The sequence below is a fragment of the Anopheles coluzzii genome, chromosome 2, assembly GCF_943734685.1.
Source record: "Anopheles coluzzii chromosome 2, AcolN3, whole genome shotgun sequence".
NCBI classification, from domain to species: Eukaryota; Metazoa; Arthropoda; class Insecta; order Diptera; family Culicidae; genus Anopheles; species Anopheles coluzzii.
The window spans coordinates 70,230,356-70,245,290 of NC_064670.1; the positions used below are offsets into that span (position 1 = coordinate 70,230,356).

Consider the following 14,935-nt stretch of genomic DNA (forward strand, 5'->3'; position numbering starts at 1 on the left):
TGATCGGAATCGATATTGGCTCCTCTATATGTTCTGACATTTAACAGACTCGACTGTCGTCGGCGGCTTACTAACACGTGGTCGATCTGGTTGAGGATTACTCCATCCGGGTGCGCCCATGTAACCTTGTGGATTTTCTTGCGCGCAAATTTGGTACTTCCAACAACCATATTGTTCGCTGCGGCGAACTGGACCAATCTACTACCATTATAGTTACTGTGCTCATGCAGACTGTGACAGCCAGTGTATTGGCGGTACATTGGCTCCCTACCGACTTTTGCGTTGAAGTCCCCCAGGATGATTAAGAGGTCATGCCTGGGGCAGGCGAATCTCGTGCCGATCACGCGATAGCAGTCGTGGCAGCTGTAGTATATGTCGTAGCAATGCTTACCACACCTGTTGTGCACACCGTTCTATAGCCACCAAATCTCTTGTAGAGCTACGACGTCCATGCTGATTGTGGCTAGAGCATCATCAAGTTGTTTCAAGGCTCCGGCTTCGCTTAGAGTGCGTACGTTCCATGAGCCCATTTTTAGAGTAGTCCTAGGGCATTTCGTAGGGTCGGTATTAGTGATGCGCGTTGCGTTCCAAACCTGCCAGGTGCAATCCGTTCCAGCATGCAAGCATCCGGACCGCGATCCTTATTTTTAACCCAAGCAGGTTCATACTGAACCTGTTGCTCCCACCGTTCTTTGCGATCCGACCTGAACCGGCCGTTATCAAAGATCATATCGATCCGATCTGAACCGGCTGCTCTCAGCGTTCTTTGTGATCTGTGCTGGGCCGGTTGCTCTCAGTGCTCTTTACGATCCGGCCTAGAACGCACGACATTCTACTCTCTTTGTATTGATGAGCTGGTTTGCTGTAAACAAATCATCCAGGTTCAATTTAAACCTGTTTCTCTCAGCGTTCTTTTCAATCCGGTCTGGAACGCACGATCATCCCCTACTAGCAATGAGAATGTAAAAGTGTGCGTCTTTCAGGCGAGGGGCATGTAGAAGCAAGGGGAAACGGTTGGAAATACGCGGAATTACGCGGCGGCGAGAACGTGTTTTGCTTTTTACACAGTTTTCGCACTCACACAATCACACATGTGTGAATGTGTGTGTTCACTTTCAGCCAGCGCGCTCTGTTTGGTTTTCTCGCAGCGGCTTGCTGGTGTCGGTGTCTCGCTCGCACTAGTGCAGCGAGTGTTCCTCGTGCGTTCCCTTTCTTGCTACCACACAAAATCGTCAGTACAGTTCAAGCCTTCGCAGTGTGAGGCCGCGCGCGTTTTAGCCTAAGTCCCGGGCGCTCGATGTTATTTGAAGTGAAGTGTTGAAGTGTTGTTTATTTCAATTCACATTATTACGGCCTCGTCCGTATTTTCAATTGATGAAGTGTTGTGCGCATTGAAATAAAGCTGCGATAATCTTTCATAATTTAACATGAATATGTAAATTATGCTGCTTTATTTCAATGCTTTTTTTACAGTATTCAACATGAACAACATACAGGCAGTAAAGCGGGTGCTTGAAGTGACGATTTTTTTTTAATTATTTATAATAAAAAATATGTGTGGTTTTGTGGCAAGATTGTGGTTAGCAATGTGTGGAACTGTGCCTTAAGTTTCAATAAAGTGTTAAAATATCAAACGAGTTTGATGTGTTTAAGTTTTATTTCGATGCATGCGATTTTATTACGCTGCAAATCAAAGTGAACGAAAGCGCACAACGCGCAACGTAAGAAACGAGGGGGAGGGGGTGTCCAGCGCTACGCGCAAAGTGCGACAACAGCGCAGCGCAAACCGAAAAGAACGCACGGGAGGGGGTGTTCAGCGCAGCGCGCAAGTGCGGCAACAGCGCAGCGCAAACCGAAAGAAACACGAGAGAGCAAGAACAGCTGATCCAGCGCAGCGCGAGAGGAAAGAAACGGGAGGGAGGGGGTATCAGCTGATCAGCTGTTTTGTATCGCGAGAGCGCCCCGTGTAATTTGAAGGCATGCGAGAGAGCGCTGCGCGCGCTCACTCTCAATTCGGAAAAAAATCACTGCGGCTCGACTATGGCGGACAATACAACTTCGACCGAACCCCTTCCGCCTGTTTCTACATGCCCCTCGCCTGTAAATTTCGCTCTCTTTGCCTGTCGGGTCTGCTCTCTTTCATACTGTATGCCGATTTGGTACGTACAAAGGAAGCAGGTAAAGTCTGAACCTGTTTCTCTCAGCGTTCTTTTCGTTCCGGTAAAGAACGGCGTTCTCTTTTCTTTTGCTTCTTTCTAGTATGGACACACACACACACACACACACACACACACACACACACACACACACACACACATCCTGTCTATATGAGTGATAACAGCGCAAGCCATATCCTACAAGCAAAGAGCGGGTAATTTTTATCATGGTGTGCGTAAAAACCTAGAATCAAGCCGATGGAAGATTTCGTAAGCTTAAAAAAAGGGGAGAAAATCGGTACCACGGTTCTCTCCCGCTCCCATATGAAACACACGGTGCGCTCTCTCGGTTTCCGAGGTTCTTTCTCGGTTTCCGAGAATACTTTTAAAAGAACCTCGGAAACCGAAAGAGCGCACCGTGTGTTTCATATGGGAGCGGGAGAGAACCGTGGTACCGATTTTCTCCCCTTTTTTTAAGCCTACGAAATCTTCCATCGGCTTGATTCTAGGTTTTTACGCACACCATGATAAAAATTACCCGCTCTTTGCTTGTAGGGTACTCTCTCAGTCCAAGAGATAACGGTACAACACCTGAGCCGTGAAGCCAGAGAAGGATAGAGATTTGTGATTGGTGGGAAGGTAATCGCCAAAATTTAAAGAGACAATCCTGCACTGGCGGTAAGCGCAATGAATGAAATGTCTCTCTTCTGCCATATGGATGTTATCAGTATAGGTGTGTTATTTGGACTGTATTGTGGTAGTCAATGAATTGCTATGTGTTGGGTGCTAAGCTGCTTCGTTGCGCATGCCTCTCCAATGAATTCGTTTGAATTATTATCTGAGATCTTCTTTGTGCAACTAAATATGTAGGGTGCATGACACGTTTAGCCTTCCGCAATAATTTCTTTAAAGCCGTTTATCGCCCCGTGAAACAGCGCTATTCTTATGAACAAAAAAGTGCACTACCGAACACTTTCACACCGGTAGTTGAACCCTACAGAAACAACTTAATAGTCTATGTATTTTATGTAAACCGAATCGAATAACACCGATGCTGTCTGCTTCTATTAAGAAATATTAATTCAATCAGTGTAGGATAATTTAATCCAAACGAATTTAAAAAGCCGATTAAACTTATAAGCTTTTTGATTTTGCATCAAAATTTCATATGCGTTGCAACAAATTTTTGATTTACTTCTTTATTTAGAAGTATAAAAAGGGAATAATGATTAATTTTAGTAAGAACAAAAACAACAAAACTTAAGTTAAGCGTTTATATTTTAGTAGAAGAATAGTTTTACACATTCAGTAAACTATTATTTAGCTATGTTTAATTGAAACTGTGTGACTACTGCACAAAAAATATATTACACAATATTCAATGAATACTTTCAAGTTAACCATATATAAAGTGAGCAACTGAAAAAAGCGTAACCATCGTAGGTCATCTTGAACCTGCGTTCCGCGTTCCGTTCTTTTTCTCCAGGTTGGCAGGTTCGTTCCGTTCCTCAATTTTCGGAACTATTCCCATCACTAGTCGGTATCGTGAGGTCCGTTTCGTATGCTTCAATTGATTGCATGACTGGCCTCGCGCCCACGTTACCGTTTTGTTTAGCGTCGGGTTGGTAAATAAATACATTTACACATTGATTATGATTTCAATATCATAGTTTTACAAATAGATGGCTGAGATATATATAAGCATTTATATGTTTAAATTGTTTTAAAAGCAATTTTTAAAGATACTATAACACTAATGGATATCGAAAGTTGTAAGGTAATAGTCATATAATTACTTTTTTTTTTCTAATGAATTATCAATGAATACAAAATTTATGAACGATTGCTGAACATTCATAAGGTTTAGATTATTAGACTATCTATCTATCAATTTGCTCATCAACGACGGTTAAAACTGACGTTCCAAAAATGATGCTTGGGTTTGAGATAAACAGGCGTTATGCGTAACGCTAGTGTAACGTATCGGGCTGAGAATTACTTTTACCCTTTTTACGAGTACAACGATTGTCAAAGTACATGTTTATAAGGAATCAGTCATCAATTTGTCTGAAATGGTATTACTTGTTTGAAGCATTTTCATGGTTATTTTGTTACTTTGTACGTTTGTCTAGATAATTTTTCAGCAGATCCTTAACTTATGAATCTTCGCGTTACGATTAAATAATAGGAACTACCAATTATGAACTTAGTTTGGCCGATATTATATACAATTAAAGGTTGATTTACCCGGTTTCACACGGGATAAATTTGATGTATCGTTTTAATAAAAAATAAAAGAATATGCAATCCAAGGAGTACAAAAACAATGATTACAATGATTTAAATGATTTTATCTCAAAGCTTCGATTCTTCATATTTGTCGTAATAACCGTAGGTCATTCAGATCTGCTATGACAATCATCCGTTTGGATGCCACTGAGTTTTTGGTTTACCACGGAGTTTTTTATATACCACATAGAGGTACTCCCCGATATATGCTATTAATGCGGACTGGAGGCAAAAGCGTATCTCGAATATTAGCGTAAGTTGTCGATATTTTCGGTCAAATTATAGCTAATTGTCATATCATTTTGCTTGAAGAGGTAGGTTTTGGCCATTAAATTAGTTATTTGATCTGATTTCAACTGTAAATTACAATTTGGTACCATTTACCATTTACGACCAAAAGGGAATTTATTTTGAGTTTGACATTTGATGTTTCAAATTAGTATAAGAACTGTCAAATTAAGAAAATCGCGTATAGCAAAATTTCGTATATCGAGTATGGCGTGTATCGAGAAATACCTCAACATTTTTAAAATGGTTTTTGAAATTCGACCAAAGGGAAGATATTTTGTATTTGACATTCAATGTGTCAAATTAGTACAATTTGCTCATAGAACTGTCAAATTTAAAACTACTATATATATATATATCGAAATCGAGTATGTGGAGTATGGCGTATATCGGGAAATATCTGTACCAATATACCAGCGCTGAAAAGCTATCCCGATTGCGAGGCCTCATGCGAGCTCACAAACTGCTCGAATTTGCTTGCGGGTTGTTAACGCCAGTGTAAACCGAACTTAACACCGAGTGTCAAAGTTCTGCGAACAAAAACAACGACAAAAACCGTGACACGAGATTTTTATATATACAGCAATTATCCGCAGTACTCGATACTCGATACAAGTGAATTCGCAGTACGCGAATTCCTCTAAATTTGAGAGCTCCATGTGTGTTTTGCAAATATTTTAATTCTTTGAAATATTTTATGTTCTTTTTTTATTTCCTTAATGTTCTTAATGCATTTTGCATTAAATTTATGCAAAAGATACCTGTATTATAACAAAAACTTGAATGCAAAACTCTGTGGCGATATTTTTCAACCCTCGATCCGGTAGTGTAAACCATTTTTCCATAGGAATCCGCTCTACGCAAAAAATTCGAGATACGCTATTGCGCTCGGTTCCGTACGATAGCGTATATCGGATAATGACTGTATATAAAGATAGAGATAGAGATAGAGATAGAGATAGAGATAGAGATAGAGATAGAGATAGAGATAGAGATAGAGATAGAGATAGAGATAGAGATAGAGATAGAGATAGAGATAGAGATAGAGATAGAGATAGAGATAGAGATAGAGATAGAGATAGAGATAGAGATAGAGATAGAGATAGAGATAGAGATAGAGATAGAGATAGAGATAGAGATAGAGATAGAGATAGAGATAGAGATAGAGATAGAGATAGAGATAGAGATAGAGATAGAGATAGAGATAGAGATAGAGATAGAGATAGAGATAGAGATAGAGATAGAGATAGAGATAGAGATAGAGATAGAGATAGAGATAGAGATAGAGATAGAGATAGAGATAGAGATAGAGATAGAGATAGAGATAGAGATAGAGATAGAGATAGAGATAGAGATAGAGATAGAGATAGAGATAGAGATAGAGATAGAGATAGAGATAGAGATAGAGATAGAGATAGAGATAGAAGATATATAGATAACTGAATTACAAAAAAACTGTATCAATAATAGCAGAATTCGATAGCATCCTAGAATTATTTTGTTTCTTCAATTTTATAATGTAATAATTTATGCGAAAATATTTTAAAAGATCTTTCTCCTATCTCGCGCCTCTCGATCATGTAGTAAATTTGGATCTTTACCTAAAAAGTTTGCCGACCGCTGTCGTAGACTGTAAATTAATAACGAAATATTAATTTAGGCATTCAGACAAAGAGAGCGAAATTTTCAGGCGAAGGACATGTAGAAATAGGGTGAATGGGTTCGGTCGAAACAAAGGCGCCGATTGCTTATAAAGATTGGTCGTGAATTCGTAAGGTAGTTTATGAGCCAATATTAGGGCTAACTAAATTATTAATGTGAAATTTTCTTGTCTTAGCTAAGTATTTTAATGATGGTAAAAATATGTGGAAAGGGTATTGTGGTAGGTCCATTTCAATTGAATATGGTATTCGTCAGCGCTTTCGCCAAAACATTTACGGGCGCTTTGTAGCGGTCTAAGAAAACATCGATGGTGAAGTGGGTAGTAGGAGGAAAAAAATCAGGCTGGGATTAATTTCCTTAGCTATGTATGTAACAGCAGCAAATATTTAGATTTTGCTAAAAAATGCTTGTTAAGAATTGTTTTTGTGTCGCTTTTGTTTGATGGGATCAGTTTTGAGCCTTTATACATTAACTTCACAAGGTTCTTATGCCCATTTTGAAAATATTTTTACATATTTTGTTTTGTATTTTCAAAACAATCATTACATGCAAAAGATTTTTTTAAATTCATATTTTTGATAATTATTCTTATAAACTCTCAAAGCCTTAAAAAACTTACAATAACACTTTTTTAAAAATTGTATTGTATTGTTGTATTGTTTATTTTATTAAGTGATTGGCCAAACAAGCGGCCTTATCACTGAATTAAAACTAAAACTTAAATAACTAACGCAGTGTACAATGACAAAACGGATCAACAGAATCTAGTAGGTAGGTGCCAGTCAAATAAAATGTAACGCTGATTAAATTTACGGGCCATCGCAGTCATTGGGTCGTTCTCGCTGTATGCACGTCTTGTAAGGTCAGTTCTTATTAGTCTGTAGTTACGGAACACTCTAGGAGGGACATTTATGTTGACTCTAGCCAGTAGTTCTGGCGAATCTATCTCACCGACAATAAGTTTGGACAAAAACGTACATTGGGCATTATCACGTCTCCTAGCAAGTGTGTCCAGACCAAACAACAAACAACGAGTATGATACGATGGACGAGGGGTTACATTACGCCACGGAGTGAAGTGTAGGACAATACGAGTAACTCTTTTTTGGACAGCTTCTATTCTATTGGACCAAACACTAGAGAACGGACACCAAACTGTAGAACTAAACTCGAGGATGGAACGAACATAGGACTTATACAGAGTTAACAGGCAGTGTGGGTCATTAAGTTCTTTCGAATGTCGACGAATAAATCCTAGCATTTTGTTAGCTTTGTCTAAAATATCATAGTAATGTTGTCGGAAATCTAGTTTGCGATCCAGGGTGACTCCTAAATCCCTGACCGTATTGCACCGCGGTAGTTGTGTCCCTGATATGCTATAGATATACCTTATCGGACTAGCTATTCTAAAGAAAGACATTGACGTACACTTATCAACAGAAATTAGCAGGTCGTTGTTGATACACCAGTCGGAAGAGAGTGAGAGTCGGAAGAGAGTGAGTACAAGAGAGTCGGAAGTGTTCCGTACGATACGAAACAGCCTAACATCATCCGCATAAAGCAGACAATCTGCTTCCGTAATGGCCAGTGTGACGTCGTTAATAAAAAGCGAGAACAGCAGTGGTCCCAAGTTGCTGCCCTGAGGGACGCCAGATGAACTCTCGAAAACCTTAGAGGAGACACCATCGATTTGTACGTAGTAGCTACGTTCAGAGATATAGGACCTGAACCAATTCACCAGCAGAGTAGAGAGACCGATCCGGGCGAGCTTAGCCAACAGCAAGCGATGGTTCACACGATTAAACGCAGCCTTAAGATCAGTGTATACTGCATCCAGCTCCGGAAGTAAAGGCTGCTTGGCAGTTGGAGACGAATTCCACCAGGTTTGTGGTAACACTGCGTCGAGGAAAGAAACCATGCTGGCGTGTAGAAATATAAGAACGACAGTGATACATTAGCGAGTTTTGTATGACGATCTCAAACACTTTGGCACAAGAAGGCAAGGTGGTTATACCGCGGTAGTTCTCAGCAGAGTTTTTATCCCCTTTTTTGTACACCGGAAACATCACAGAGGATTTCCAGGCCGTGGGTACAGTACTTTGTGCAAAAGAGAGTTGGTAGATTTGAGACAGAGGCTTTGCTAAAAATTCGCGGCATTTGGCAAGGATTGCCGTAGGAATACCATCGGGTCCAGGGTTGTATGAGGTTTTGACCTGCTGCAGAGCACGTAGTACAGTATCTACCGAGATAATAATATCGCGTACATCAATGTCAACAACAACACAGGGCACATTATTTAAAGCTGCTTCTAATGATAAGCTTGCATCATCCGTATTAAAGCAGTCCTTGAAACGATCAGCAAATAAGTTGCACATGCCTTCCTTACTGCTTGTGGAGACGTTGTTATATGTGAGAACATCGGGGAGCGAGCTGTTACCGCGTTTTGATTCAACATACCTCCAGAATCGTGTTGGGTGTCTGATGAGCGAGAATTTCACTCGAATGAGATAACGAGTATGAAGTTGTCTGTTATAGCTTCTATATACATTATGGGCAGCAATGAACCTTAATTTGGAGTGTTGTGTACCATTTGTACTGCAAAAGCGAAAGCATGACGCTTTGTTTTGCTTTAGACGGCGTAAACGTGCATCAGACCATGGTGGACTGCGACGCGGTGGCATTAGAGGACAGCAATCAGATATAAGCGCCAGTAGTGTTGTGTTAAATAGTTCCAATGCTGAGTTAACATCCGGATTACCTTCCAGGAAAGACCAGTCAGTAGATTGAAGCAGTTCAGCTAGACGGATAAAGTTAGTTCGCCTGTAGTTACGTGTGCCGGACTCACGGTTTGGTGAGGTAGAACGCCAGGAACAAGCTGTATTGCTAGCACCAGTTAAGTGTAGTTCAACAGGAGGATGATGAACATCAACGGCAACCATAGGGAAAGGTGACACCACCGGTGGGGCACAATAATGTAGGATCTCGTCAGAGACAATTATGAGATCGAGAATGTTATTCGATGCATTAGGTATAAAGTTGATCTGAGAAAGCCCGTTACTATAGATGCAGTCAAGCAAAGAGCGGCAGTTGTCCGTAATTCGTGAATTCTCATAATTGATTCGCAGTACAGGAACGTTAGAATCATCGGTGTTCCAGGAAAGATTGGGGAAGTTAAAGTCCCCGAATAGGAGAAACGTATCGGTGGTTGCACAAGCACCTTTCAGGAATATGTTACAAAATTTTTTAACGATTTTTTACAGCGTCAGTTAGCACAAAAAGTTTTTTTTCGAAGTGTCTTTATTTGTTACGACCTTAAATTTGTTTTTCATAATAAGACGCGTGAAAATGTGTTTTTCATATTAAAAAAAACGAAGATGTAAAATACTAGCCGGCATCGCGAATAAATGAACACATTTTAACAGTCGTTTAAAGTTCATTTTGGTTTAACCGAGTTCATTTCTTGTTCATTCCTGTTAAAATAAATGTTCATTCCAGTTAAAATGAACTAAATGCGTTCGCGATGCCAAATTCTAGCAATTTTAAAAGACTGTGATTAATTTTTAACGACTGTTAATTTTAAACCATTTCTTTCGCGATGCCAGCTAATATTCTGAACAACTCATTCATTCACTGTTTTTATCTATCTCTTACGGATTTTCCGCAAATCGCGAAAACTACTGTCCGTATAGTTGTGGTGAGCGATGTAGACATGTAGTCAATTATCTTGCCAGTATACTTGTATTTGTACTTGTAGCCAGTATCTCTATAACATAGGAGGGAACACATTTACAACAGTGAGGTCATATATATCGGAGTAGGAATGATGTTAATGCTTATAGTTTACATTATAATATGCTAGCCTAACCCTTACCAAATATTTTACATATGAGGACAATGTATGCTTAACATACACTCACATTAAAAAACATATTCAAATTAATTTAAAAAAAAACAATTCATCGTTGGGAGTTTGCGCTCCCATGGTTGTTCACATTGAGTTCATCAGAATTTGTTACATTATATTTAAACATATGCATACTTTACTTAACATCGATTTTCAATTTTCTTTTTTTACTTACAGACATTCGTAGTGATTAGTAAAGGAAAAGATATATTTCGTTTCTCCGCAACTAACGCATTATATGTACTTGATCCGTTTAACCCCATACGCCGCGTAGCTATTTATATTTTAGTACATCCACTGTTTTCACTTTTTATAATAACGACCATTCTTGTTAATTGTATATTGATGATTATGCCTACCACGCCGACAGTCGAATCTACCGAGTAAGTATTAATGAATTGCAATTTAGCTAAGCAAGTCAATGTAATTAGTGTCCCTATATTTATCTACAATAGAAAGTGTCCCTCTTTACATAACGTTTAAAATCCTGAATCCGGAAAACTTTGCTTTTAGCGTTAAAATTTGGAAGTAATATTTTGAGTGTGGTAATTCAATGAATTTTTGTGAGCGTTGATGATTACGTTCACTGTTTGATTTCAAATGTATTCATTTATTTTTCGTAAAATATGTAAGAATACCCTTAATAATTAGTCAAAGCTAACATTTATCGGTTTATTTTCATGAGCTGCTCTTATAGAAATTACAGAAGATTACAGGTAGACTAAGTAGGTGTGTTTTACAAAACTGTAGATCTAAAACTGGACGCATAATGTTTGGCTGGTTATACGTTAACATAACTGCGTATGTGCCGCAAATTCAAGATATGCAAGTTTCATGGCAGATTATTTTGAAGATGAAAATCTGTTATTATGTGTTAGCTTTTAGAACTAGATATAGTAACATAAAGAATTAATTTAATGTAAGTAAAACCTATTCATGTAAAATGTATACAGTGAAGCAGTCAAATATCGTCATTTCGTCATTTACAAATGGTTTTTTCTTAGGCTGTTGTATATTTATGACATATTTAACATTTACTACTTAGGAAAACACAACAAGGAGCAAACATTTTTCTCAAAGCTTCGTTTGGTATTTTTCGAACACCACCCCTCGCTCATCATATACAGGGGGCCTCAACTATTCTTTGTTTTTTTCTTTTTTTTATAGAGACTTTGAACCTTTTGGTCTCATTTGCCTCTTTCAACTCTTCTTACCGTCTAGTACCTCCGACACTATAAATCTTCCACAGGTTATAAAGTAATATAATGTCATTTTATTCTCTAGAGTCAAATGCAAAGTGTTCAAATCTGTTTTGACATATTTACAAAAATCCTAAAACACACCCCTATATATTGTCTTGTGTTACTATTCACTACTACAGGGTGATATTCACCGGCATCTACACGTTCGAATCAGCTGTAAAAGTGATGGCGCGAGGTTTCATATTACAACCGTTTACTTATCTTAGAGATGCATGGAATTGGTTGGACTTCGTAGTAATAGCATTAGCGTGAGTTCCAAAATATATTAGTCATCAATTTAAACTAGAAATAATCAACATATAGCGTAGACTGTCCGAAATTAACTGGCTTGGGTTAACAATTAATATGAAGATTGAGTATGGAAACACGGGGAGAAATGGGCATGCCGTTCAATATAAACCCGGGCTATCGATATGATATTCAACATTTTTGTATAAACCGTCATCAAAGGTATGACATGAGTTAATTTAGTGTTGTGGCCACCGTGCGTGTTAAACAGTTCCAATGTACGGAAAATAGGGATTATAAACAGTAATTTTCGAGGTAAAACTTAGAGAAAGTGTGCGGTCGGTTGTATTGTTAGCAATAATCGAATGGCAGTACCATACGGGCATAGAACGCATTACTTTTAACATGGTGTAAGTGCAACCGCAAACTCACCCAACAGGAAGACTTTCAGGCCTATCATATTGCGTTAGGCATCCAAGAAAATTCACTCAAACCTCCATTTTGTTCATTTTGCTATCATTAGACAAGTTGCTTTTCCGCCGGCAGTTTCGAGTTGATGAAGTTTAAGCTCTAACTGTCGGAAACACGCAATCTCAACCATGATATGAATTATTCAACACAAGTCTAGTACCACTTTTATCACTCATTTAACCCATTTGTAACCAAAATATGGAAATTTTTCGGCCGTATCGGGGAGCTCGTTCGTCGAAGAACGTTCGTCGCTCATGAGTGGACAAGGTTGTACCACTAGATAAGGCAGAACAAAACCTAGACGGTTTCCTAATTTTTGATCATAGAGGGTTATGAAATGAGTGAAAATGAGCTCCGCGGTGAACGTTTCCGGGAACAAACGAGCTCCCCGATACGGCCGAATGTGTGCGTACAGACGGCGTCCACGGGCCTGCCCACGCCCGAATGCAGAGCCGCTTGCATACGATTCTATCTTCACCATAAACATGAGAGGGACCGGGCTATACCACGAACGTACCCGAAAAGTATGCATGCTTTATCCATCGGAATCTAAAGGCAAGGACAAGGCAAAAAAGACACAGAAAAGTTTCCTCACGGCTACACATAAGACTTGGACAAGAAGAGCGGATATCATAAGGTTCGCTCGCAACCATTAGTGAGCGGGCGCTCGTCGCTCTTCATTCCAGAAAAATATAATTTGCCCACTCGCATAAAAAAAATAAAAAATGCTCGTTTGAAACTAGTAAACATCGTAGAGCGCGAGCACATCGTATGTGCAAAAACCCAGAGAAAAACAGCCTGGCTTGCAAGCGCACTGCCTGTCCAAAATACGTAGCGAGAAGATCAGGGTAACTCGCTAGCTACCTGTATGCTTAAAATACATGCAGAAAAAACAGCCTAGCTCGCAAGCGCTCTGACTATCCAAATTCCATGGCGAAAAAACAGCCTAGCTCGCGAGCGGCCTGCTGCTTAAATCCTTACAGAAAAACAGCCGAGCTCGCGAGCGCCCTGGAAGTCCAAAATATGTTGCGAAAAGAACAGGGTAGCTCGCGAGCGACCTGTTGGTCCAAAATCCATGCAGAAAAAACAGCCTAGCTCGCGAGCGCCAACATGCATAGTGAGAGGATCAAGCTTGCTCGCCATCGCGCTACCTGGACAAAATACGCAGTGAGATGAAAAGGGGCGCTCGCGAGCTACCTTGTTCATCTCGCTACGTATTTTGGGATGAACATCGCGCTCACGAGCTAGGTTATTCTTCTCACTATGCATGCTGGCGCTCGCGAGCTAGGCTGTTTTTTTATGTAAAAACAAAGATTTTCAATAAATTTACTCGAAACATTTCAAAAAACTATTAAATTGTAACAAATTTTTTGATTCATAGTTCGGACAGTTTCGAGCTCACAGCCTCGAATACATACATCTTTGGCAATACATCTTCAACTATCGTTGTTTTCTTGTTATTATCAATGTTTAAAACATATTTTTATACAATTTATCAAAATTTACATCGGCTGCTGGATTTAAAAACAAGATAAAAATCTTGCTTCAAATTCCGGATAAAATTTATATGTAATTTAATGATATTGAGTGCACAATATTATACAACACTGCTGTTTTCACATTGATAATTACTTCCCCAATGGCTTCCGATGTATATCAATGCACGTAGACGGGATTTTTGGAATTATCGAAGACATAACACTGGCGAAGCAAAACTGCTAAGAATGCCTCTGGTAGTAAACTGACCGACCGAAAATATTTATTTACTGTGGCATCAGGGCTTTCTAGGGTTCCGACACATTTTTAATTGATTATAGCACATCATCATCATCTAGAATCATCCAGAATTAAAAAACGATATAGCCAGGGACTGGATGTGAAGAAATTCAATAAAATGTCCAGAATTTAAGGCTGTTCGTAATTTGAATCATAACGGTATTTCTGTACTTCCTATATTTCTCGGGTATAGTGAGGCATTTTTGGGGTGAAGTGCAAGATATTTGGGGTACAGTGCAAAATGTTTTTGTGTTTTATAATATTCGTCAGCTTGGTCCATTGTTTTCAACTCTTTTTCTTGTTTTATAGAGTTACTTTGGCCTGTATTGTACCGCATAAACAATTAATACAAAACTTAACAGTGCATTTTTTCAATTTGTGTTGTTTCGATAAGTGATTAATATTCTAAGAAGTAAATAAATGTTGAAGCCGCAGAACTTGTAGACAGAAATGTTTAACTCTTTGTTTTCTTAGATGTGGATGTGGTCCATACCATGCGCCAATTACCATACAGTTTCCATACAGTTTTAAAATCTTCACCGTTTACAATGTGTTAACCTACGACATAGTTTCACGGACTTGCATTTATTTTAAGACATATTTTAGATTTTTGTAAAACCATAGTTTGTAGTTTGTTCATTCCATTAATATATCATAGCATACAATTGTGTATTGTAACCATAATGCAATTGTGTATAATACAAAGAGTGGAAAACAGTTGATTCATACGGTTAACAAACATATAAAAAAATGGTCAAAAATCTAGCAATTTGTAAAGTTATTTTCAGCATTCCAAACTAGCCAAACTATTGTAAGGGAAAACTAAGCAAATCATATGTAAATACAGTACGATTCATCTAATTAAGCATTTTGTTAAGATAAAGGTGAAAGGCCAAGTA

At 38.7% G+C, this 14,935-nt stretch overlaps 1 protein-coding gene across 50 annotated transcripts in view; it reads left to right on the forward strand.

The window, feature by feature from the left end:
- LOC120948821 (sodium channel protein para) overlaps positions 1–14,935 on the forward strand; it is a 96,850-nt gene that overhangs the window by 20,093 nt on the left and 61,822 nt on the right. For all 50 annotated transcript variants that reach the window (XM_049606240.1, XM_049606241.1, XM_049606238.1 and 47 more), the window contains 2 exons: positions 10,477–10,682; positions 11,681–11,809. In XM_049606240.1, the coding sequence (XP_049462197.1) occupies positions 10,477–10,682; positions 11,681–11,809 (335 nt within the window). The remainder of the gene's footprint in view (positions 1–10,476; positions 10,683–11,680; positions 11,810–14,935) is intronic.